The sequence below is a fragment of the Grammomys surdaster genome, unplaced genomic scaffold (genome assembly GCF_004785775.1).
Source record: "Grammomys surdaster isolate TR1022 unplaced genomic scaffold, NIH_TR_1.0 213, whole genome shotgun sequence".
NCBI classification, from domain to species: domain Eukaryota; kingdom Metazoa; phylum Chordata; class Mammalia; order Rodentia; family Muridae; genus Grammomys; species Grammomys surdaster.
The window spans coordinates 2,036,640-2,062,849 of record NW_021604658.1 but is presented as its reverse complement, the minus strand read 5'-3'; the positions used below and the strand labels follow the sequence as shown (position 1 = coordinate 2,062,849).

The 26,210-nt window shown below is 41.8% G+C and overlaps 1 protein-coding gene across 1 annotated transcript in view; it reads right to left on the bottom strand.

The window, feature by feature from the left end:
* The window catches only part of Ppm1d (protein phosphatase, Mg2+/Mn2+ dependent 1D), a 36,178-nt gene extending 14,574 nt beyond the window's left edge, over positions 1 to 21,604 (bottom strand). The window contains exons 1-3 of the mRNA XM_028772482.1: positions 20,943 to 21,604; positions 7,253 to 7,481; positions 460 to 584 (exon numbers count right to left, since the gene is read on the bottom strand). Coding sequence (XP_028628315.1) covers positions 460 to 584; positions 7,253 to 7,481; positions 20,943 to 21,393 — 805 coding nt within the window. The 5' untranslated portion in view covers positions 21,394 to 21,604. The remainder of the gene's footprint in view (positions 1 to 459; positions 585 to 7,252; positions 7,482 to 20,942) is intronic.
* Positions 21,605 to 26,210: the final 4,606 nt, after the last annotated feature.

Below are 26,210 nucleotides of genomic sequence, written 5' to 3'. Positions count from 1 at the left end.
CTGGACAAGCATGCAAGTATATATCTGAATGAGTACTGACAGACACACCGATCTCTAAGTATCCCTAAGATGAAAAGGATTAAGACTGGGCTGGAGAAATGGCTCCGTGGTTAAGAGCTCTTCCAGAGGTCCTGAGTTCAATTCCAAGCACCACATGGTGTCTCACAAACATCTATAATGAAATCTGATGCCTTCTTCTGGTGTGTCTAAAGACAGCAACAGTGTATTCATATATATAAAATAAATAAATATGGAAGACCACAGACATTAATCATAAGCAAAGAACAACTGATGTGGAAATACAGACTTTACCTCTTCCCTCACACTTAAAGTATTACCATACACTTCCATCATCTCTAATCTCACTCACCATGTAAGGCCTCATCTCTCCATATCATCTTTTAGACTAGATAGAGCAGAAAATACAACATGATTTTACCAAATGTAAGTCCATCTTACCAAGTGCTCTTGCTACAGCCAGAAAAGGAATCTGGTCAATGACTGTACTCCTTCTAACAGGTCCACTGTGAGTGAGCCGAGGTCTTTTCCACACGACACGATTCACTCCAGACTTGTTCATTACACTAAAAAGTGAACAGAGTTCATAAGTAGCCTACATGATTAAAATACAACTAAGCCTGATATGTTAGAAATTAATAAAATGAGACTATATTATCACAAAATAATGACATATATCCAAGTGCAAAGATATAATAAGTCTTGCTATAAAAAGACAGACAAAGCAGGATAGGATTTACATGAGAAGAATTTGACTAGATTAGGCCAAACAGAACCAACTGCAAATAATATGAAAATGAAGGGATGGGCCAAAGAAAAGCGCAGGACAACAGGACTCAGACAATAAGGAGGGTAAAAAAGAGCCCTGGTAAATGGACAACATTTATATAGGATAAATTGAAAAAGGTTTTCCAGTCTTGTTGGGGGATGAGGGCCACAGAAGAATGTCAGCTGTAATGTTTCTGGTTTGAAGATAGAGGAGCTGGGCATGCTGACTCAGACCTCCAGGCCCTTGGAAGGTTTTGGCAGAAGGCTCAGCACTTCTTTGGAGTAGATTCCTATATATGTAAATGTTTCTGTAGTTCAAAGCATGAAACTAGTCCTTGAGAACACAAAAGCTTTATAGATACATATCTGGGAGTTACAGGATAGGAAAATTCTCCTACAACTTTGCTAAAGAAGCAATAAAAATCTTTATAAAGGAGTTAGTCACCTCAGGGTACCTAAAACTTTTGTAAGTATGGTTAATTATTTCTAAAAAAATAAATAACATAAATATTAAAATAATATTGGAAATGATTGCTAATTCTGTGCTTGGTGTGACTAAATGGGTCTTATAAAAGAAACTGACCCTTATTTCAAATTAACCATGATTTTTCTGTGTCACATGCCCTCCAAAACACATACATACATACACACACACACACACACACACACAGCCTCTCTGATTTTTATTTTTTAAATGTCAATAGAGGCGCTAGAGAGATAGCTGAGTCTGTAAAGTGCCTGCCGTGAAAACAGAAGAATTTTAATTCTATCCTCAGGAACCAAATAAAAGCAAGGCATGCTGGTGCTGGTGGTACACGCTTAAGGTGAATGCAGGCTGGGGAGGCAGACAGAAGGATCCTTGGAGCTCACTGGCCATTCAGCCTACACAAGGCAGCAAGGCCAGGTCAAAGAGAGAAAGCTCAAACACCAGGTGAACAAAGCAGTTCCCAAGGTGGCCTGGGTGCTTGTAACCCCACCTACTAAGGAGACTGCGTGAGAGGACCATGAAATTGAAGGTCACCTGGACAACATAATAAGAACCTCATCTCCAAATATAATCATGGGGGGGGCAGCAAGATACTCTGGAGGTCAAAGGGCTTGCCACCAAGCCTGATGACTTAAGTTCAATCCATAAGGTCCATATATTAGGAGGAAAGAGCTGGTTCCTGCAAGGTGTTCTCTGACCTTTATGCATGCCTACACACACACACACACACACACACACACAAATGTAATAAAAAAATTAAAAGTTGACAGAAGATACACAAACCAGCTGATATGAAGACTTTCCCCACCCCATTGGTAGGAACACTGAGCCTAAGATGCTAGGCACCCACCTGATTTGCCTCTAACCCATACAGATTTGCCAGGTAGTCTCATTATTAATAAGAAATCTTGCCGGGCAGTGGTGGCGCACGCCTTTAATCCCAGCACTTGGGAGGCAGAGGCAGTCAGATTTCTGAGTTCGAGGCCAGCCTGGTCTACAGAGTGAGTTCCAGGACAGCCAGGACTACACAGAGAAACCCTGTCTCGAAAAACAAAAAAAAACAAAAAAGAAAGAAAGAAAGAAAAGAGAAGAAATCTGACACACTGGTACACGTTTCACCTTCTTATATTTGAGTAGCAGGACTCTATATCCCTAAACTAAATGAACATCAACTAACTCTATGTGCACCGAGAGTCAGTTGGCTTCACAGCCTGGAAAACTAGATTAGGGATACAGCTCAGTCGTAAAGCACTTGGCTGGCATATATGAGCCCTTAGGTTCAATATCTAGTACTACAGAAGAAAAGGAAAAAAAAAGAACAAAACCCTGAAGAAAGGATAGTACTGATAGTAGTAGTAGTACTGACGGTGCAAGCCTGTCGATCTGAACTCAGATCTCCAGGACTTGTGCAAAAGCCAGACATTAAATTCAGGGATGTCTATAATCCCAGAACTCCAAGGAGATAGAAGACAAAGATAGCAGAATCTCTGGAAGCTTTCTGGTCACCTAACATGGTGTATTCAGCAGAAAAACAGCAAAGAAACCCTGTGTCACAAGGTAGAAGGCAGGGAGCAATGCCCTAGTTGTCCTGACCTCCATACTTTCCGTGGTACACACTCCCAGATAAGACTGACAGGGAGAGAGTAAGTAGACAAGTTCACCTAAAGAAGACAAGCAAAAGAAACAAAGGCCAAGCCAGGAGAGCCAAGTAGCAGTGGGAAATGATCAATCTGCATTGTCCTACATTAACACAGTGCTAGGAAACACTATAAGTAAGAAATGGGAAACTGATTCTATAGCTTAATTTTTATTAAACTTAAGCAGTCACATGTGGCCAGTGGTCATCACTAATATGGTGACAGTACAGCTGAAACAGATTGAAACAGAATAACCAAAAATGTCAATAGAGAGCAGAATTGCAATAAGTCCCTTGTTCACCATCCTTCTGGAGAATAAGTTCATCTTTCAGTTCTAAAACCAATAAGAGGTAGAAGACGAAAGGCTGCCGCGTTATGTTTTTTCAAAGCTGAAGCTCAAATGAGGAAAATGAAGTAAACTGGTCACTCACAAGAACATCAAACAGGAGAAATGCATAGAATGAATGCCAGCATTCTGTCTCCAAACCATCTTAAAACCCAAGTGTTCTCTCTAAAAGACTACACCTGACAGGCGAGCCTCTGCACACAGCAACCCCAGTAGCTGTCTCCAATACAAATGTACTGAGAGTTCCCCTGATATTTCACTGGCAAGGATATTATGGTCCTTGGGTGTCTGAGAAACAAGACAAATAATGGCACTGTTTGTTTAAGGGGAAAAAAAGCAGTCTAAAAACAAAGCAATGTTACAAGACACTACACTTTTACTGCACACTCTGCTGTTGTTCTGTATTAAAAGGCAAATGGAGAGGAACAGCCTGACATGCAGAGCTGACTGCACATCAACAGAAGGTTGCAAAAACAAGAATGCTGGCCAACAGCCTAGGTCGGGACTGAGGGAAGTCAGGAAATAACCTACCATAAAATGGCTCAATTCTTGCAAAAATACACCTGCTCCCAAATGGCGAAAGGCATGTGTCCAACTGTCCAGATGGCATTTTTAAGTGAAAAGGCAAAAACTATAAACTTTCTTTTTAAATGCTATTAAAAATCAAAGAAAAAAATCAAATAAAATAACTTTAAAAATCCAAGTTAAAAAATAAGAAAATAATCAAGAAAAAATATCTTCTTAAAAATATAATGAGGGCTGGAGAGATGGCTCAGTGGTTAAGAGCACTGACTGCTCTTCCAGAGGTCCTGAGTTCAATTCCCAGCAACCACATGGTGGCTCACAACCATCTGTAATGGGATCTGATACCCTCTTCTGGTGTGTCTGAAGACAGCAACACTGTACTCATATACATAAAATAAATAAATCACACACACACACACACACACATATATATATATATGAGAAAAAGCATCTGGCCCACCGATATTAAAAACATCTAGAAAAAGACCAGTGGCACAATTAAACGGCAGAGATTTGCCTATATGTGCAAGGACTAGGTCTTACCTCCAGAAATGCCAAAAAAAAAAAAAAAGAATGCCTCAATTTAAAAGATTGTGAGGAAAAGGTATGGTAGCACAATCAGGAAGCATTCACAGACAATCTCTGAGATTAAGGACAACCTGGTAAACAGCCAGAGCTACAGAGTAAGACCCTGTCTCAAAATTAATTAATTTTAATTAATTAATTAATTATGCGAATTGGACTACAGGGCAGCAGTAGGTGCTTGCTTAGCATGTATAAGACTCAATTCAATCCCAACTAACACACACACACACACACACACACACAGTGTCTCTCTCACAAAGAAAGAGGGAGGGAGGGAAAGAGAAAAATGGAGGAGGCAGGAGTATAATACTAGTAAGTGAAAGACAGAATAAACAAACATGTGGAAAAAACAAGTATATGCACAAGTATCTCTCATAGGATTAAACAGACTATAACCTGAAAACAGGTTCATTTAAGATTGCACGTTATAGAACAAAAATAATAAAAATATCCAAGACAGCAATTTCAAGGACAAAGGAAATCTTGAAAGCAATCCTTAGGATTCTCAGGAGTCCCTTTGTAGCCACCAAAAGCAAGTCAGCTTTGTGGCCTTGGCTGTCAGGGAACTTGTTTTATAGATAATATTGACCTCAAACCTACAGCAGTCTCCCTGCCTCTGCTCCCAAATGCTGGGATTATAGGCAAATGCCACCATGGCTGGCTTAACAGATAAGTTTTCAATAAACAGGGTTCCTTCCACTCTATAATTCAGGCCTGCCTACAATTTACTATTCAACTTGGGCTGGCTACCAACTCGTGGCAATACTGCTTTACCCTCTGAAATGTTGGGATAGCAGGCATGAGCCCCAATACCCAATATAATCAAGTAAATTTCCTATGCCCTAGAAATTCAGCATCTTCTCACAAGACTGTAACTGTAGAGCTAGAGTGGTGGTCCAGCACAGAAGAGCACTTACTGCTCTTACAGAGAACCCAAGTTCCCTTCTCAGCAGCCTCACTGGTGGCTCACAGGCACTCTAATTCCAGGTCCAGGAGATCTTCTGGACTCCACAGTCACCTGCATATATGCAGCATACATTCAAATGTATATATGCATATACACATAAAATAAAGACCTAACTATAAGATCTGTACACAAGTTAAAATACACACTTGTTGGAAGCCTCAGCTATGTTTGCAAATAGAAATGTGTAGTCTATGCAAAGTCTCTAGCCAGATGAAGCTTCCTCCATTCCAGGGTCATTTTACAATAAGCAAAGCTATCCTACAACAGAGCTGATATTTGTTTATCTTAACCAGAAAAAATACATGGAGAAGATAAACTCAAGGCCATCTTTCAGCAAAATAAAGACATAAGCCAGGTCAGCCTCCTAATCAATAGAGGTGTGTAACTGTCCAAGCAGTTACTCCCTGCCACATAGAAAAAATTAGCCTGTGTCTCTACTACATTGCTTAGATTTTTTTTTGAAATTCTAAGTTTAAGGTTAAAATCTAAAAGGTGAAGCTGAAAGGATATTAGAAAGATCTCTCTCAAAATGTAGTCTGGAGATTACTCAAGAAATGCCGAAGCTTTCTAAGCAAGTGTACAGTCAGCTGTTTTCATCTCGAGGGCCATGTTTATAGAGAGAGTTTTTCAGCAGTGGAATGACTGGCTATGCTACAGAACCCCAGGAGTAAGTGGTTAAATGATGAAGTCATGTACTACAAAACCTGGTATGGGGGCTTCTACAAGTCCTAACCATATACTATTCTGGAATAAGCAAAACTATGACAGTGAAAAGTCAGTGCTTACCAACGATAGGAATGGGCACTGAATAAGCAAGTGCACAGATGAATTTTTTTTTTTTTTTGGAAAAGTATCTCTACTATGTAGCTCATGCTATATGGCCCAAGATGGGCTCAAACTTACAGGTACACACCCTCCTGGCTGGTATCCACAATAAAACTACTTTTCAGGTAATGCATTTACTCTTCCCGGGGCTTGGTGACACATACTTTAATCCCAATACTTGAAATGTAGAAGTAGGAGGACCTCTGTGAGTTTAAGGATAACCTGGCTCACACAGTGTCTCAAAAAGTAAACAATTATATTAAAATGTGTGTGTGTCCAGCTATTGCAACCAAAGGTAACATTCCACAACAGTTTAAAGACAGAAGATATGAGAGACTAGCTGTCACCTATTCTGCAAAAATGAAAAAGCAGGCCAGCCCTGTCAATCAAGTGTTTTCTCTCACTGTAAATACATACATACATACATACATACATACACGCACACGCACACACATACATGTCCCAGGAGACTTAAAAAGGAGAACATTTTTCTAAAATCTAGGATTATGATAAAGATAAACTGTGAAAACAGTATCTGCAAGGCACATGGCAGAACTGTTCTGCTCTGTCCAGATTCTGAAGGTCTTGTCAGTATTTATTTGAAAGGCTTACAATAAAATTCTACCTATTGTTACTTGAGATATTACTTCTCCTTTAGAACCATTTTCATAAATAAAGCAATTCAAAATAAGGTAAATATGAATATATATTTTTGCAACAAGCAAATGAAAACTCATAATACTAGAAGATTAACTGCTTTAAAAAGGAAACAGAGCCTATGCATGTAATCCCAGCAAAGCCCTTGGGAGGAAGAGGCAGGAAGATCAAGAGTTCCAGGTCAGGCTCAGCTATATAAGATTCTATCTCAAAAAAAGAGAGTGGGGGAGGCAAGAGGAAGGATTCATGTATAATCCCAGAACTGTGGAAGCTAAAACAGAGGATAACAAGTTGTAGGCCAGCCTAGGCTACAAAGTGAGTTACATACAGGCTGGCTACATAATGAAACCTTGCCTCAATTAAAAGGGAGACAAAAGACAGAGTGCACACAGTTATCTAACCAGAACCAAAATAAGACAGACAAAACAAATGATTACCTCCCACCAAGTCCTTCGATTCTTTCTCTTTCCTTGGGAAGTTCTGGCTTGTGATCTTGTGTCACCTCCACAGCTCTTACAAAATCATCCTTTGGGTCATCCTGAATTCCAAGGACCACCCCAGAGTCACCTACATGAGCTACATACATCTTCATGCCCCGGATGATAACCACACTGGCAGTTGTCCCGGACGTGCTGGGAAGACCTGTCATAGTCTTTGGCCATTCTGCTGTAATAAGAAAAAAAAATTTTATATTTTACTTTTCCAGATATACATATTAGAATAGTTATTAGAATATAAAAAGCAACCTATCTTGAATTAGCATGCTAACACTCGAGTTTGTTCAGCAAAAAGTTTAAGAAAAACATCTTGAACTGGAGATGTAGCTCAGTAGCAGAGCACCTGCCTAGTACTCTCAAGATCTTAAATGCAGTTCCTAGTACAGAATGAACAAACGGGAGAGGGAGGGAGGGAAAGTTTAGAATCCACTTGTCTGAGGTAGGGTTTCTATTGCTGTGATAAAACACCATGACCAAAACAAGCTTTGGGAGAAAAGGGCTTTTAAAAAAAAAAAAAGATTTATTTATTTATTGTGTAGCGTTCTGCCTGCATATATGCCTGCCCACCTGAAGGGGACATCAGGTCCCATTACAGATGGTTATGAGCTACCATGTGGTTGCTGGGAATTGAACTCAGAACCTCTGGAACCCAGTCCAGCACTCTCCATCTCCGAGCCATCTCTCCAGCCCCAAGAAAGGGCTTATTTCATCTTACATTTCCACATGATATTCTATCATCAAAGACAGGGCAGGAACTCAAGGCAGGATCCTGGAGGTAAGAACTGATGGCAGAGACCATGGAGGTCTTGCTCCTCATGGCTTTCCCATCCTGCCTGCCTAGAGAACCCTGGACTACTAGCACAGGGATGGTACAGGTATAGTGACCTGCGCCCTCCCGCACTGACCATCAAGCAAGAAAAAGCACCACAGGCTTGACCAGAGGTCAATCTGGTCAAGTTTTTTTCTCAGCTGAGGTTCCCTCTCCCAAAATTATTCTATCTTGTGTTAAGTTGTCATAAAACTAACTAGAACACTACCTAAGAATTTAAATTAAATCCTCTAATCAATAAATTTATAAATAATATAACTAGAATAAAACTATAAAACAATACTGAGAGAAAAAAATTACAGGATAGATTTTCCGCTTCCGTGTACTACATAGAAAAGCAAAGGTATGTTAAGTTTTCTTTGTTAGTAACCAAACCCAAGGCCTCCTACATGCCATGCAAGTCTACCACTAAGCAACCACCAAGCTCTGCAGTACACTTGGTTGTAATATTGTATCTTTCAAGAAATAGCCACTTGGTTTTATTTTTAAACAACTTTTAAATATTCCAAGTATTTGGTTTTTTGTTGTTTTCTGTTTTTGTTTTGTTTTTTGTTTTGTTTTGTTTTGTTTTTGGAAACAAGGTATCACTATGTAGGCCCATCTGGCTTGGAACTTGCTCTGTAGACCATGCTAACCTAATCTTGAACTTAGAGACTCTACCTCTGCCTCTGTTCCTCTCTGCCTCTGCCTCCTATATTTTCATTTGTGTGTGTGTGTGTGTGTGTGTGTGCGTGTGTGTGTGTGTATGTGATTGACTATTATGTGCACCATGTGTGTAGAGCCCAAACAGGCCAGAAGAGGCCGCCAAATTCTCTGTAGCTGGAGTTATAGGTAATTGTTAGTCTCCTGAGGTAGATGCTAGGAACTGAAGGCAGGTCCTCTGCAAAAGCAGGATACTGCTAAACCATCTCTCCACCCACCTAACAACATTACTGAACACCACGTACAAGCTTCTATACAAATTATATTGCACATATTACTTCAAATAATACTTACAGTAAGCCTGTAAGACATAAAATTATTCCCTAGCCAGGCAGTGATGGTATGCACCTTTAATCCCAGCAGTCAGGAAGCCGAGACAGGCAGATGTCTGAGTTCGAGGCCAGCCTAGTCTACAAAGTAAGTTCCAGGACAGCCAAAGACTCATAGAGAAACCCTGTCTTAAAAAACAAAAACAAATTATTCCTATTTCATCTTACAAATGAAGAAATCAATACTTTGCATGATTAAGAAGCTTGCTTAAGAAAACTTAAATGTTAAATAACAGAACTTCCAAATCAATTCCAAACTATATGCTGTCTAGTTAAATTCAAAAACAGTTAACAATTCTGCAATATTAAGCTAGAACTATAAATTCATGATAGCAGATTGACTCACTTACTCATATATTCTGCCCACCAAAACACTACTGGAAGGACGAAATATAAAAGTAACCCCAGAGCAGCCATGAAGCACAGCAAAGGTCACAAGCAAATAAGGAGTCTTGTAAAGCTGAGCAAACGGAGTTACACTGGGATAACTGCAGAAGACAGTCATCTGATGAGAAACGTTAAGAAGAAGGAATAAATTGGTTCTCCTTAATTGAGTTCAAGAAAAAATAGTAAAGGCTGAAGGAAGATGTGTGGTAGAGCGAGGCTGGAGCGCAGCTCCGTAGTGCCAAGCACCTGCTGCTCAACCGTGAGGGTCACAGCGTCCACACCTCTAACTCCAGGCCTAAGGAATCCAACGCCTTCTGGCCTCCTTGTGAACCCACAAGTTTACTTAGTAAATTACCAGGAACAGAATCAGAAATACTTCACAGAACAGAAGAAAGTATACAAAATGTTCCTACAACTGAAATCAAACAGGCCACCTAAGAGAACAAAAGATAATATGCCTAAATAGGCCTTGAACCAGAGAGAAAGCTCAGACAAAAAAGCATGCAAAGGCATTGGACGTTTCTTCAGTCATATGGTAAATAGTAATTAAAAACCACAAGAGAGCACAGCATGGGTACAACTGCTTAAAGTATGACATAGCAAATGTGGTCAGAAATGTGGAGCAGCACAGACTTCAATCAAATACTGAAGAGAGCGTGAGCGTAAACCAGAGCACTGCAGGAGCACTTGGGTATCGTGGGAGAGGGAAGAAAGGCATCCTCCTCAACCACCCCTAGGAATACACCGCACATTACTGCAGAAACACATGGCCAGAGCAGTGCTGTTCACAAAGAGTAAAGAAAACAAACATCAATCCGGATGCCCTCTTGATTCTACAAAATGTCTAAGAATCTCAGAAACCCCTGAGCTAAAGGCAATATACAGTGACTTACCACAAAATACTGTGTTCAATACACCTGATCAAACTACTAAAAACATCAGCAAGCAGCAGAAAATGAAGGTTCAAGTGATAGTTACTCCTTGAAAGTGATAAAAACATGAAGCTATGGTAGCAGAAAACTAATCCTACCTACTAGAAGACTGAAGTGGGAGGATCAACAGTTCAAGGAAAGCTTGGGCAACTTCATGAGACTATTTCAAGAAAGTGCCTAGAATGCACTGACTCCCATATTCAATCCCCAGCAACACACAGGGACATACAAATAAGACCAGCATAGATATACAGCTGTGTGGTAGATATACAGGTACATGTACAATTCAGGCACTGTCCTCTTCTCTATCTGGACAATATATACACTTATTCGTTACTGACATTTAGTCATCTGTGATGCCAGATATGTAGTTCTAGCTCTGGGGAGACAGAGGCAGAAGAGTTGATGAGTTTATGACCAGCCTGGTCTACATGTCCTAAGCTAGCAAGGGCTGCACAGAAAGACCCTGTGTGTCTAAATAAATAAATAACCAATAACAAAAGACAAATTCAGAAAAACAAAAATTTACTAAAGGCATACAAGTAACTGAGTCACGTTCAAAATTCACCTAAAATAAACTGGGTGGGTGTGTGTATGTAAATAAGACAGACAATAATAAGACAGTGCAAATAGTAAAGCCACTATAATTGAAATCACATTTCTGAACCTGACTTGATGGTGCACACCTGTAATATCAGCACTTGGGAGGGAGGAGGATGATCAAGAGTTCAAGGTTATCTTCAGCTACATACAGAATTCCAGGGCAGCCTGGGCTATATGAACCTCTGATTCAAAAAAGAAAAATTAAAGTCTGGCATAGTGCTGAATGAAATAGTCTGGAAGGGAAAAGCAGGTGGATCTCTGGTTGACATGGTGAGTACCAGGTCAACCAGGACTATGTAGAAAAACCATATCTCCAAAACAAAAGGGAAGGAAAAAAAAATTTTTTTTTTAAAAAGATGGCTCAGGACTTGCCCCCCAAGTCCCTGGAATCTATGAGCCCAGGAGAAGCAACCCCTACAAACTGCCCTCTGAACTTCACATGTACCCACACACATACACAAAACAAATACACAGACACATATAAAAGAACCCCATAAGCAAACTGTATGAACAAACATTCTGCAGTGGACTAAAAACAATGACATTCACTTGCAATATCACCTTTATCATGCTATAATTTGTCTCAGATGCAGTTCTGAATTTAAACTAATCTATTTATAGTGCTTAATAACTGACCTAGAGCAATCCTCCACCTGTTCTTTAATATTCTCTTACATATGCTTTCCAAACAAAAAAACAAAAAACCTGTAAACTTGGTTTTTAGTGTTTTGTGAAGGTCTTGTGGTTTTTGGTTTTTTTTTTTTGTTTGTTTTTTTGAGTTTTTTTGGTTTTTCAAGACAGGGTTTCTCTGTGTAGCTCTGGCTGTCCTGGAACTCACTCTGTAGACCAGGCTGGCCTCGAACTCAGAAATCCACCTGCCTCTGCCTCCCAAGTGCTGGGATTAAAGCCGTGCGCCACCACTCCCCAACAGGTCTTGTTTTTAAGGTAAAGTATCTCACTGTTTTCCAGGCTAGAGGGAACACACAATCGTTCTACTTCATCCAAACAAATATAATAGGATCACGGGCTAGGCACCACTGCACCAGATCCAGGATAAATATATAACATAACTAACTTCACACCTATATGGGTAGCTAAGGCAGGAGGATCACTGGAGTCCCTGAGTTCAAGGCTATGTTATGCTGAGCTGACCTAGTGTGTGCACCTGCAAGAACCCTGTCCTTCAGTCTGTGTATCACAGCAACAGGGCATTTTTTTGCCGGGGGGGGGGGGGGGCGGGTGAGGGGAGCGTTGTTATTGCTATTGTTTTCCTTTATTACCCAGATTGGGAGCAAGCACCAAACCCTCTTGCCTCAACCTCCCTAAAAACTGGGATTTCAATCTTATCCTGAACCAGGTAAGATTTGGTATCTCTCTTTTTATTCATTTATTTTTAAATATTTGTTTTGGTGGTGCTGGAGAGTGAACCCAAGATCTTGTGCATCCTAGGCAAGGGAATCACCTCTAGTGTCTGTTTGTTTTCTAAAGATTTTTCATTTTTATGTATGTGTGGGTACCTGCATGCATGTCTGTGCATCACATGTATATCTCATGTCTGCACAGGCTACAAGAGGGCATTGGATCCCCTAGAACTGGAACCAAACCTGGATCCTCTGTAGGAGCAGTGAGTACTCTTAACTTTTGAACCATATTTCTAGCCCCAGTTTTGAGATAGGATTTAATTATATAGCACTGGCTGGCTAGGCACCTCAGACCAACCCTAAACTCATACTAATACTACTGTCTCAGCCTCTAGAGTGCTGGGATTACATTCCTGAGCCACCTTGCTCAGCTAAGACTCAGTCTTCTAAAAAAAAAAAATATCTTTTTGAGCTTAGAGTGGTGACATACACCTGTAATCTGAGCTCCTGGGAGGTAGTCAGGAAATCAGGTTCAAGAAGAATCTAAGTTACATGAGATAGATGAAAGGAAGCAGGAAAGAGAGGAAAGGGGGAAGAGATAGATTTTTTTTTAAGATTTATTTATTTATTTTATGTATGAGTATACTGTAGCTATCTTTAGACACACCAGAAGAGGGCATCAGATCCCATTACAGATGGTTGTGAGCCACCATATGGTTGCTGGGAATTGAACTCAAGACCTCTAGAAAAGCAGCCAGTGCTCTTAACCACTGAGCCATCTCCCCAGCCCCGAGATAGATTTTAATAAAGAAAAAATAACAAACAAGCAAAAATGTATGTGTACTTTGTGGCAAATGTAAAACATGGGGCATATATTGTATACCTGCTAGCAATATACTCATTTAACTCTTAGGAAGAGGACAGTACTGTCATCAGCTCCACCTTACAGATAAGGACACACTGGCACAACAGTCTTATACAAAGTCACAACACAAGGAAGAAAAGCTTGGACTCAAAACAAGCCAAAAATTCCTTCCTAGCTTGCCATGTTATGAAGCCTATTCTGGGGAGACTAGACTGTATAGGTCTTTGGGGGCATGGTGACAGTAACACTCTCCTCCAAAAAAATACTAAAAGCAATTATCACAGTCTCTAAAAATCAAAGACTGGCACAGATAGTACGACACAAAGGAGCAGAGCAGATGATCATATATATTCATATACAAAGTTTATTCATTGCAACAATGCGAGAAGTAGCCAAGCATGGCAGCTCAAGTCTGTAATCCTGCACTTGGGAGTCTAAGGCAGGAAGATCATCGTGTGAATTCAAGGCTAGCCTAGGACACACAGTGAGTTCCAGGACAGCCCAAACTCCAGAGTGAATGCTTGTCTCAAAAAGAAAAAAGCTGGGCAGTGGTGGCACACGCCTTTAATCCCAGCACTTGGGAGGCAGAGGCAGGTGGATTTCTGTGTTCCAGGCCAGCCTGGTCTACAGAGTGAGTTCCAGGACAGCCAGAGCTATACAGAGAAACCCTGTCTGAGAAAAAAAAAAAAAGAAAGGAAGGAAGGAAGGAAGGAAGGAAGGAAGGAAGGAAGGAAGGAATGAATTCTGAAAACCCCTGGAAAAATGAAACAATTATAAATCAAGGGATACTTAGAAAATGAAATGAAGCTGCAATTTCTGATTCATATTCTTTATTGAAACAAATATAGACTATTACAGAAAAAAGACCTTAACAAAACTATCCTAGAATCTGGCCAAGTCCCCAGGTTTTTGATCTTTCTGAGATCTGTTCCTTCAGTTTTGTGTTTTTCTTTTGGCCCTAGAAAAAAGTCAACTTATTTTCTTGAACTAATATTGAGTAATTATTCATAGTACCTAATTCCTACAAACAGGAGAATTCTATATTATTAATCCTAAATTGGTTTCTACTGCTATATCAAATACTTAAGAGTAGGTAATTGATTATTTTATTTCATTTTGAAAAAAGGTGTCACTCCTTACCAAAAAGTGACTCAAACTTCCAGTGACCCTTGAGCTAGAATTCCCTTGAGCTAGAATTCCAGGCATTCACCAACAAACATAGCCACATAGTGAGACCCTATTTACAAAATAAATCCATTTTTTAAAAATGTAAACTACTGCTATATTTGATCATTTAAGAGATGTTTGTCAGGTTTTCCATTGTAGTCTATTTCCTTTGGAATTAACTATTTGGTGGGAAGGTGTCTGAGGAGTGAAAATACGTTTTAAGTGGGATGTTATCCTTCTGAAACCTGTGACCATTCGGAAAGGGGTCTTTGCAGATGAAAGTAGGTTAAGATCCTTAAAGAGATCATCCTGGATTAGAGAAGGCACTTAGAAGAGAGAAGGGAATACAAAAAGAAGAGGCTGAGATACAGACATACATCCATCTTCAAACAAAGAAAAGCAAAGAAAGGATGGCTGACAGCCACCAGAGGCAGGCATAGAACAGATTCTCCCTAAGGAACCTACACTCATGACTCCTTGATTTCCAACTTTTGACATCCAAAGCCATAAAAGCATAAGTTTCTATTGTTTCAAACTACCCAGTTATTGATTATTCGAGAGAGTACTCCTAGGAAGCTAATATAACTCTACTGCATAAATTTTCACTAATGAGCTTTGGCTTTTTACGTTTACTTATTTATTTTGTGGGCAGGAGATTTGAGCCACAGCTTATAGGAGGTCTTAAGACAACTTGAAGGAGTCAGTTCTCTCATTCCACCAAGTGTTTCTAGGAATCAAACCCAGGCAATCAGGTTTTCCAGCAAGGGCCGCCATCCAGAGTCATCTTGCTTCCCCAATGCACAATTAGCTTTGTATGTCTAAGTGTATGTATAAGGACACATGTGCAGTACACAGGCATGTGTGTACACATATACACATGTAGGAGGCCAGAACTGGTCCCCAGCAGCCTAAGGGGCTGCTGCTAACACCTGCCCTCCCCAGCACAGTACACCTGCTCCACAGGTAAAGGTGCTTTCTGACAACCCTGACAACCTGAACTATTTTCAGAGCTCAGATAACACAGAGGAACAAGAACCTATTCCTACCAATTGTCTGTCCTCTGACCTATGCCCACACCCCACACATAATAATAAAGTAACAAACAGATCAATGTGTTTATTAAAATATAAAGCTGATTTATTTCATCACTAGACCAGACAGAAATTCAACTAACTTCGACTGACTGTTGAGCACCTGCTTTACTTCATGTGCTATATAGAAAACCCTAAGAGTCTTAGCTACAAGTAAGATAATTATCTATGCAGCCAAAAATCTCAAGATTCAGCTAAGAAGCAGACATAAGGACATGCTGGTCTCTAAGTGGTTGACATGACCTTTAGAGTAGTTCCTCATAATAATGCTAAGAACTCATCTGCCCTTTACACAGTGTTGACTCATGTACTGGTGGGACAAAGCAATGCTTGGTAAAACTTCAAGTGCCTTATCAGTGGTCATGACAGAAACCGAAAAGTGAGCTAGCAGTCACTGTATTCTTCATAGCTACACCCTTATAGCTGGGCTTGGGGGGAAGATGTGGTAAGGCATACCTGTAAGCCTAGAACACAAGAGGTGAAACAACAGTATTAAAATTTTACAATCACCGGGCGGTGGTGGCGCACGCCTTTAATCCCAGCACTTGGGAGGCAGAGGCAGGCAGATTTCTGAGTTCGAGGCCAGCCTGGTCTACAGAGTGAGTTCCAGGACAGCCAGGGCTACACAGAGAAACCCTGTCTCAAAAGAAAAAAAAAAAAATTACAATCAAGGGACTGGGAAGATAGTCAGTTGGTAAAGTGATGCAGAACCTACATAAAGTCAGGTGCAGAAGGAAGCTAGAGGGATGGCTCGGCAGTTAAGAGCACAGGCTGCTCTTCCAGAGGTCCTGAGTTCAATTCCCAGCAACCACACAGTGGCTCACAACCATCTGTAATGGGGTCTGATGCCCTCTTCTAGCATACAAGTACACATGCTGATAGAGTACTCATAAACATAAAAATAAATAAGTCTTTAATTAAAAACAAAGGCAGGTGCACTAAGAGCTGTGATCCCATCCCTGAGAGACAGAAAAAGATACTTAGGGTCTATGGCCAGACAGCTTAGCCTAATTAGTGAGCTCTACCTCAGCAAGAGACCCTGTCTTTAAAAAAATAAAAAAGGGCCGGGCGGTGGTGGCGCACGCCTTTAATCCCAGCACTCGGGAGGCAGAGGCAGGCGGATTTCTGAGTTCGAGGCCAGCCTGGTCTACAGAGTGAGTTCCAGGACAGCCCGGGCTATACAGAGAAACCCTGTCTCGAAAAACCAAAAAAAAAAAAAAAAGGAACTGTGGACAGGAAGTACACCTGAGGAACAATACCAAAGGTTACCTTCTATACACACATGCACATAAATGTCAAAGGTAGTCTGGGCTACACACTGCAACCCTATCACCTTCAAAAGCAAAACAAAACAAAAAACAAAACCGTATTCGGTAGCCCAGGCCCATAATCCCAACTTTGGGAAGTGAAAGCAAGAGGATCAGAAATTCATGTGCAGCAAATTTGTGATATGCCCCTCCCATCTCAACTATTTGAAACCATGGCTCAGGAGGGGAAAAAAAACAAGACAGAAAAGATGAACAGAAAACAAGACAGAAAAGATGGTGGTACATGTCTGAAATCCCAGCACATAGAATGAAGAAAGGAAAACCATAGGCCCCTGGGCTATGTGACAGATAAGATCCTACCAGAAAACAAGAAAGCTTGGTTATTTGATGTATATTTTCTTCAAAATGAAGTGAGTTTTCTCTCAAAAACAGCAGGCTAGAGTATGATGAATTTCCAATTGCTGTCTGGAGGACTCAGCTTGGGAACATGCCTATCTAGCAGAGTAGCCTGAAGCTTCCCAGCTTTTCTTGTGGCATCAATGAGAGCAGCCTACTTATTCCCCAGAAGAGAAGGCTGGGGTGGAAACCCAGGAGCAGACTTGCCTAACATGTACGAGACCCCAAGTCTGATAAGGGGAAGGAATGTTTTGTTTGTAGTAGGTGGGGCAGATGATTTCCAGGGGTCACTTCATACTGAGGAGCTATAAACAAGACAGATGTTGGAGAAACCATTTTTTTTCAGTAACATTTTTTATTTTTAGATTATAGTATAATTACATCATCCATATCGTCTCCCCTTTCCCTCTTCCTTCCTCCAAATCCTCCCATGTGCAGTAAGGAAGACCAGGCTGCCTCAAACTGACAAAGACCCAACTGCATCCCAAGTGCTGAAATTAATGACATGCACTATTATCTTTTTTAGGTAGGATATTTATTAACACTGACAGATGCTGCCCAAATAAACAGCAGCTCTGGGGTCATTAATAACTTAATAAAAATAGTACAGGAACCTGGAGTAATAGCTCAGTACTAGAGCCAGTATATAACATATGAAGCTCTGAGTTCAATCCCCAGCACAAAGAAATAACTGTCTAAAAGGCAAAATATTTAAGAACTGCTATTAACCCAATGAGTATAAACAAAGAAACAAGAATGCTAAATTCCAAAAGAAACTACAGTATTACATAAGAAAATACTGTCTGACAGTCTATATGATCAATATATTTTTGGATTGGTGGGCAGTAAGCCTAAAAATGAAAACTGTTTGTTTATTTATTTATTTATTTATTTATTTATGTGTATGAGTTTTATTTGCATGTACATATGTGCATCCTGTGTGTGCCTGGTGCCCAGGAAGGTCATTCTGGAAATGAAGTTACAGATGGCTGACAGCTGCCATGGGGGTGCTGAGAACAGACCCAGGTCTTCTGAAAAACAAGTGCTTTTAACCACTGAGGCATCTGTGTAGAGGCACTCAACCCGAAGGGGGCGGGGAGGAGGGTGTTGTTTTCTAGATGTGTGTATATTTTTGTTTTGTTTTAGAAAAGGTCTCATTATGAAACCCTAACTGACTTGAAACTCACTCTGTAGACCAGGCTGGGCCTTGAACTCAGAGATTCACCCGCCTCTGCCTCCCATTTGTTAGGATTAAAGACAAGAGCCACTATGCCAATTAAAAGTGAAATATTTTAATGTGCCCTGGAAAAGGTAACTTGTCATAGATGACAAAAAATGCCTAATTTACATAAGTGCAGAGGGAAGTTGAATATGGACTGAAAGGAACTTGGCCTGTGGATGACAGGCCGCAAACGTTAACTTTATTTAATTGGTAGAAAATGAAGACCTGAACAAAAATTAAGAATTGAAATTTTTTAATTTGTATTTCCTATATCATGATTCTAGTTTACTCAAAATACTTGTTTTGATTCTTCTAAAAATTTAAGGTTTGAAGATAGAGTTCATTTAAGGTTTCATTCAGTAAAAATAAAAGTGTGACTCAAAAAGTATTTGTATGCAGGGCTGGAGATGGTACACTGGATTAAGAGCATGTACTGTTCTTCCAAAGCACCCAAGTTCTTGAGAGTTCAGTTCCCAGAAGCCACATCAAGCATCCCAGAACCACTTGTAACCTTAGCTCTCAGATGTCTCCGATTTTTTTTTCAGGCATCTTCACTCACATGCATACATCCACACACATACACATAATTTAAAATACAAAATTTTTTGAAGCTTTTTAAGGATGTGCAAGTATAAAAATACATTTACAATTAACAGCATGACCTCTACTTTATTAAAGGGACACTCAAGGATCACAGAGGTAGTCTGTGCTTATGTGAAAGCCCCTGTGTTCACTATGACACCAGCACAAAACAGATTAAAATAAAACCAAATATAAAGTTCAACCTTTTTCTTTTCTTTGTGATAGTCTACTTTGTTGTCCTGGCCCTGAACCTTGCACTGATCCTCCTTGGCCTGCCACCACACTCCAACACAAAGTTCCAATCTTTGTTTTTTAAAAAAAGAAAGGGTCTCTCTGCTAGCCCTGGCTGTCCTGAAAATCTCTCTGTAGAGTAGACGAGGCTGGCTTCAAACTTAGAGATACCCGCCTACCTTGGCCTCTCAAGCACTAGTATTAAAGGCATGTACCACTACACTTAGCTAAAGTTCAAATATTAAAGGCTTTTGATTCTTAAAGCATATGGGAAATTCACATGCCCCAAGTGCACTGAAAAATAAATGAACTCTGTAATAGTTCTTTGTGTCTAACCTTAATCTTCTTTGCCTCGCTATCCACTTTTAATTCCTCTTCAGCCAATAATATAATGCATTTCCAGAATAAACTACAATGCTTTCAGCTCTACTCTCCCCACACAAAAACAAAATAAATCCATGATAGAGGCTCCAGGGATTTGCTGGGAACTGCCTCCAAAAACCTTAGTGGCTGGTCTTCAAGTCAATCAAATACTTGGCAAAAAGCCCAACAGATGGAAAACAGACTTTGAAACCAGCTAGTCTATATTGTTCGACAATGCCTTTCTAAAAATACTGTGTATTTTACAAATCTGTAACAGCTTTCTCTGTGTCTCTGTCTCTTTAATGAAAATAGAGTTACTTTCTTACACCACTAAAAACAAAGGGTTTTTAGTGGCAGGAGCATAAATTCTTTTCTGTAATAAAGATATGCACCATATACCCAGAGAAATAAACAAGCAACCATATAATCCTTGGTCATTTACGTTATATACAGAAGTACTGTCTATCTCACAAACATTCAAAATTTAGATGGACTTTTACACTGAACTTTTAGGAATTAAGATACCTGTTACCAAAAACTACTCCGATGAGTATTTACATGAGTGCTTTTTACTATGAACTTTTGGGAAACTGAATTCAATTAGCTAAGTACCCCCCCACACCCACACACCAAGAAGTTAACACATACCCCTAAAATAGGACCCAATTTAATATTTAACACATTGCACATCTTTCTCATAAACAATTCAAGGGGTGACCCTAAAACACAATCACAACAGAATTGCTTCCAAAATTAAGTTGCCCTTCTAAATTGACTTACACAGAGCCTTTCGGGTCAATCTGAAGAAGTGACACCACCGGTAGGAGGCAACCAAGAGGGACAAGCTCAACAAGAACAAAATTATGACAGATGCTAAGGGAACGCTCCAATTCTTGCCACCTCCTGCTTCCTTCACCTGGCCCATGCAGAAATGTTTCCTAATTTATCCCTCGGTTAGAATCTGGCGCCGGCATTCAAACACTTCCGAGCGTGCTGCTACCAAAATGAATTAGCGAAGGGAGAGGGGACTGTTGCCCCCTGATCGTGGGAGGGAGGAGATAATACAAGGAGCTGTTGCTGGGAGACAAGCCATCCTAGCGTTTCCGAGGCCACTCGGTGTGCCCAGAACTCCAAGCCTGACAGTCTTCACTCGCATCCCTTGTTGGACAGCGTTGCTTGATGGATAGCGCTCTTGGTACCGGGGGAGGCCCACGCGGTGCTGATGCTATTTAAAAAAAAAGCCCAGGGGGGAAAGGGAGAAAAGAAAAAAGAGGCGGGCGCTACACAAGCCGGGGAACTTACCCAGTTTCTTCCACATGGCGAGGTGACAGGCGAGGAAACCTTTGCGGATGGCAGCGCACACCTTGGTGGGCTCGGACGAGGTGAAGCCTTTCTGCTTCTTGATGAAACCCCACAAGTGCTCCCGGGCAAACTGTGCCGCCTCCCGCCCGCCGTGCCCATCGCACACTGCAAAGAAAGCCACCGAGGAGCGGCGGCGACAGCAGCGGCCAGCGGGTAGCGAGGCCGCGGCGTCCGGGGCAGGGTCGCGGGCCGCCGCCGGGCCTTTTCCCGATGGCCCGACGCCGGCGAGAGTCGGGGTCGCCGGTAGCCCGAGCGCCCGCCGCGGTATCGGCGCCGGCTTGTCCTCCGCTGCCGGCTCGGGCTCCACCACAATCTGAGTTACGTCCTCCATGTACTTCCTCCCGCCCTGGTCAGAGAAGACGCTCACTCCCAGCGAGTACAGCCCCGCCATGGCCGGCTGCCCGGGATCCCGCCGTTCCCACGCAGCCCGCCGAATTCCGAGGCGGGAGACACACTCGCCGCTCGCCGGCCAACTATTGTTTATCTTCGACGACGCCGAGAACGAGGAGGAGGCGGTCCCCGAGGTTGGGGGGGCGCGTGATGTCGGGACTTGTCCGCGAGAGCTGGGCCGGTCGAGTCGCGGGCGAGAGGAGCCGAGCAGCCGCGCCTGCGCGTTGCACTCGCTCCCCGCCCGCCCGCGCCCACCACACAAATCGGACGTTCTTTTTCCCCACCCCGCCTGTGACGTCACTCGGCTCCCTGAGAAGGACCAATCAGGAGTCGAGGAGAGCGAACTCGCTCCGCCCTCCTCCCACCCCCGCATCTCTTTGCAACCGCTGCTCTAGCTCCGCCCGCCGCCTGCGCGAGCGCGCGCATCTCCGCGTTTGTTTTCTCCAGCCCCGGGCTTCTGTGCCCTGGGGGTTTTCCGCTGTTACTAAGCGGCTAACGCCTCAACCTGTCACCTTTTTTCCCTTAAATCCCTAGAGTGAGACTTCTGACTTTATCCCCTCGGTCCTGTTGCAGAGCCAGCTTTTCAGGCTCCGGCCTCCCGCGATTGTGGAAAATTTGCAAAGGTCAAGGGTGGACTTGACCTTCCACTCATTCAAGCGAAATGGCGCGAAAATGCCCGGCGAAGTCGTTGGTCTGTGCGCTGGACCGGAGTAGCACGCGTGAACTGGCTTGGGTGGGACATGTCCGGCCGGGAGTTAAGGGAAGCAGTCGGTTTTACTTAAGAAGACTTGGAATTTTCCACCGCCAGTTGCGCAGTCCTGTTTTCCGCGATAACGTCATGTGGGAGACCTGTCGGTGAATTAAAATCCTAACAATTCTTTACAGCACGTTTTAAAAAATATTTTTGCGTATTTTTCCTCTTTTCAGACTCGTTAATACTTTTTCGGACTAGTCTTGAATACAGCTATTACTGCAGAATCTAAGTTACCGTTTAGAAAAAGAACATACAACAAACAGATCTCTATACCCTAAGGACGCGGTTATTTCCTTCTGTTCACACAGACGTTGACAGTCCGAACAACAAAACGCTTGCTTTTAGACAAATTTCCACGAAACTGAAATAAGTCCTCGAGTAATCAACTTAATATTTTCTTAGTACCGTATTCTTTTGAAAAAGTCAACTTAAAGTTAACTTGTTTGTTTTTGTTTCTTGGGTTTTTTGTTTGTTTGTTTGTTTTTTGAGACAGGGTTACTCTGTGTAGCCCTGGCTGTCCTGGCACTCTGTAGATCAGGCTGTACTCGAACGCAGAAATCCACCTGCCTCTGCCTCCCAAGTGCTGGGATTAAAGGCGTGCGCCACCACTGCCGGCATGGTTTTGGCTTTTGTTATTTTTCTGTACAGCCTTTGAGATTTCACAAGGAATAGTAACAAAAGAGTGGTGGAAATTTATATACAGCAGCACAGGAAGTACAAACACAAGGAAAATCTTTACAGTGGTCTTCCTTTCAACATGGTGTTACAACAATTTCTATACCTCCCAAGACAATTCCTTTTAAGATTTTCATTAGATAGTTATTTCACTTTCATTATATGTGTATCTCTATATGAATGTGAATGTGGGGTCCAGAGGCTCCTCCTACAACTGGAGTTACAGGTGGTTGTGAACCAGATATGCAGGTGCTCCAAACCAAACTCCTTTGCAAAAAGCAGTTCAGGCTCTTAACCACTGAGCCATCTCTCCACCCTCCCACCCCCCAAAGCAGCATTCAGAAATAACTTGGCCTTAACATTTTTTAAAATTACTTTTTTTTATGTAGGTGTTTTGCCTACGTGTGTGAGGGAGTCAGATTCCTTGGAACAGAAGTTACAGACTGTTATGAGCTGCCATGTCAGTGCTGAAAATTGAACCTGGGTCTTCTGGAAAGCCAGCCAGTGCTTCCAACCACCATCTATCTCCCCAGTTCCTTTAAGTTTTTAATTCATTTATTTGTTAGAATTGAACCCAACCCTCAACATGTTTAGCAATTATTGGGGCAATTTGTGTGTGTGTGTGTTGTTGTTGTTGTTGTTGTTTTGGATTTTTTTGTTGTTGTTTTTTGAGACAGGGTTTCTTTGTGTAGCCCTGGCTGCCCTGGCTCTCACTCTGTAGACCAGGATGGCCTCAAACTCTGCCTACCCAGCCTCCCAAGTGCTAGATTAAAGACCTGTGCCACCACTGACCAGCAGGGGCAACTATTTTAAACTAAATTTTTACCTGGGCGGTGGTGGTGCACACCTTTAATCCCAGCAATTGGGAGGCAGAGGCAGGTGGATTTCTGAGTTCGAGGACAACCTGGTCTACAGGACAACCAGACAGAGAAACCCTGTCTTAAAAAACATATTTAAAAAAAAAACAAAAAAAACAGCTAGCCTGCAACTATATAGTCCTGGCAGGTTTCAGACTCACCCACTTCCCAAGTGCAGGGAATAAAGGGGTGTAACACACCTAACTTATACTTGGGCAATTTTTTACCAGGAGTAAAGCTGGGAACCAGCAAAATGGCTCAGCCAGTAAAAATGCTCAGTGACAAGACTGGCAACCTGAGAACTGTCCCCACAACCCACACGGTAGGAGAGAATAGCACATGTAAGTTGTCTTCAAACATTCAGATTCAGAGCATGGCATTCTCAAGCCTATGTATATACAATAAAACTATTGGCTCATCTCAAAAACTAAAAACAGGACAGTAGCCCCAGCAGCGATGGTACTTGGGAGGCAGAGGCAGGAAGATTTCTGTGAGGCCAGCTTGGTCTACAGAGTGAGTTTCAGGGCAGTCAAGGATACTCAAAAATCCTGTCTCAAAAAGAAAGAAGGAAGGAAAGACAGAAAGATATATATATATATGTATATGTATATGTATATGTATATGTATATGTATATATATTATATTACTGGCATCTTTTATTGTTTTTATTTTTAAATTAAATATAATTACATAATTTTCCTCCTCTTTTCCTCCCTTTAACCCCTCCCGTGTGTCACTTCCACAAACTTATGGCCTCTGGCCTCATATGATTATTCATATTATGTGATTTATCATATAATTAATGTATTCATAGGCAAGATCAGTTTAAGGACATACAGACAAAGGTCTAAGTAGTTAAATAAACCCGTAGGCCAGACGTAGCCATACAGATCTCTAATTCTAGTACTTGGAAAGCAGAGGCAAGAGGATCAAGAGTTCAAGGACAGTGTGAGAGAGATGGCTCAGTGGTTAAGAGCACCCACTGCTCTGAGTTCAATTCCCAGCAACCACGTAATGGCTCACAACCATCTAATGTGATCCAATGCCCTCTCCTGGTGTGTCTGAGACAGTGACAGTGTACTCATACAAAACAGAGAGAGAGAGAGAGAATGTTCAAGATCATCTTCATCTTCAGTTACCTCAGAAAAAAAGCTTTTTTCACCAACCCTCTAAATTCCATCCCTGGAACCCACTGACAGAGGGTAGGAGAGAACCGATCCTGCATGCTTCTCCCTGACCTCCATCACTATGGCTGCACTCACCATCCATACACACACTAGGAATTCTAATACACCAAAATAAAATGAAAATGCAATCCAAAATAACACCTTCTCGAGAAAGACTAGACTAAGATGGTAACTAACAAGAATGCTGGGCTTGGGGGGTGGGGACAAACCCTTCAATCCCAGTATTTAGAAGAGGCTTAGGCGGTGGACCTCTGGGTCGGAAGCTGGAGTACTCTACATAGTGAGTTCCAGGATAACCCCTCACAAGGTAGGGAGTCCTTGTTTTAAATAAATAAATAAACAAAACGCTTAGGCCCAAGGAGGAATCTCATCTTGTTTCAATAAGTGATCATAGCATTATCAAAACCTAACAAAAGTGCAAATGCATAGGCCATATTTTATACCGGAGTTGTAAAACTCTGAGATGGTAGCAGTGATGTTTCAGCAGCTTCGGTCCCACAAGGCCTTGAGAAAGAACAGCTCATTTACCTCCGCTTAGATTAGCCACCTTAGTTTGCCTACCTTTTCCCTGAGAGAACACCAAAAGGCAATTCCATCATGAACCTTGACACATTTCCTCGCAGGCTCCGCCCACAGGCCCCGCCCACAGGCTCCGGTCAACCATTATACAAAACTCCAACTCTACGGCTTTCGTTGCACAGGCATCCTAAATGTTCCAGCTTCTGTTGCCAACCATCTCCACGCTATCTCCAGCTCATCTGGCAATGTTTGAATCAACTAACTTCCCATCCCAGACACTTTTCAAGTATAGGACGGTATTTTCTTCCCTCACAGTATTCTTTGCTATATCCTTCACCTCTTAACACCTCCACACACCACCTCCTTTGTAAATCACTGGAGCTCTGACTCCCTCTTTGTCCCTCCTAGCTCTTTTATTCATGGCTTTTATCTGTCCCAGTTTGCTTCTCTGTTGCTGTGATAAAACAATGACTGACCAACCTGGGGAGGAAACAGCAAGGCAGAAACTCAAGGCATGAACCTGAGGGGCTGGACTGAAGCAGCCCACGGAGAAGGACTGCTTACTGGCTTGCTCAGCTACTTTTCTTTTTAAAATTTTGTTTGAATTTACTCATTTTATGTGTATGAGTGTCTTGGTATGTCTGTGCACCATGCATGTGCCTGGTACCAGAGGAAGCCAGAAGAGGACATTTGGATCCCGTGAGAATGGAGTTATAAATGGTAATGAGCCTCCATGTGGGTGCTGGGAATAGAAGAGCAGCCAGTGTTCTTAACTTCTGAACCAATACCCAGCCCCATTCTCTACTTAATCTTTGCCTGGGGAATG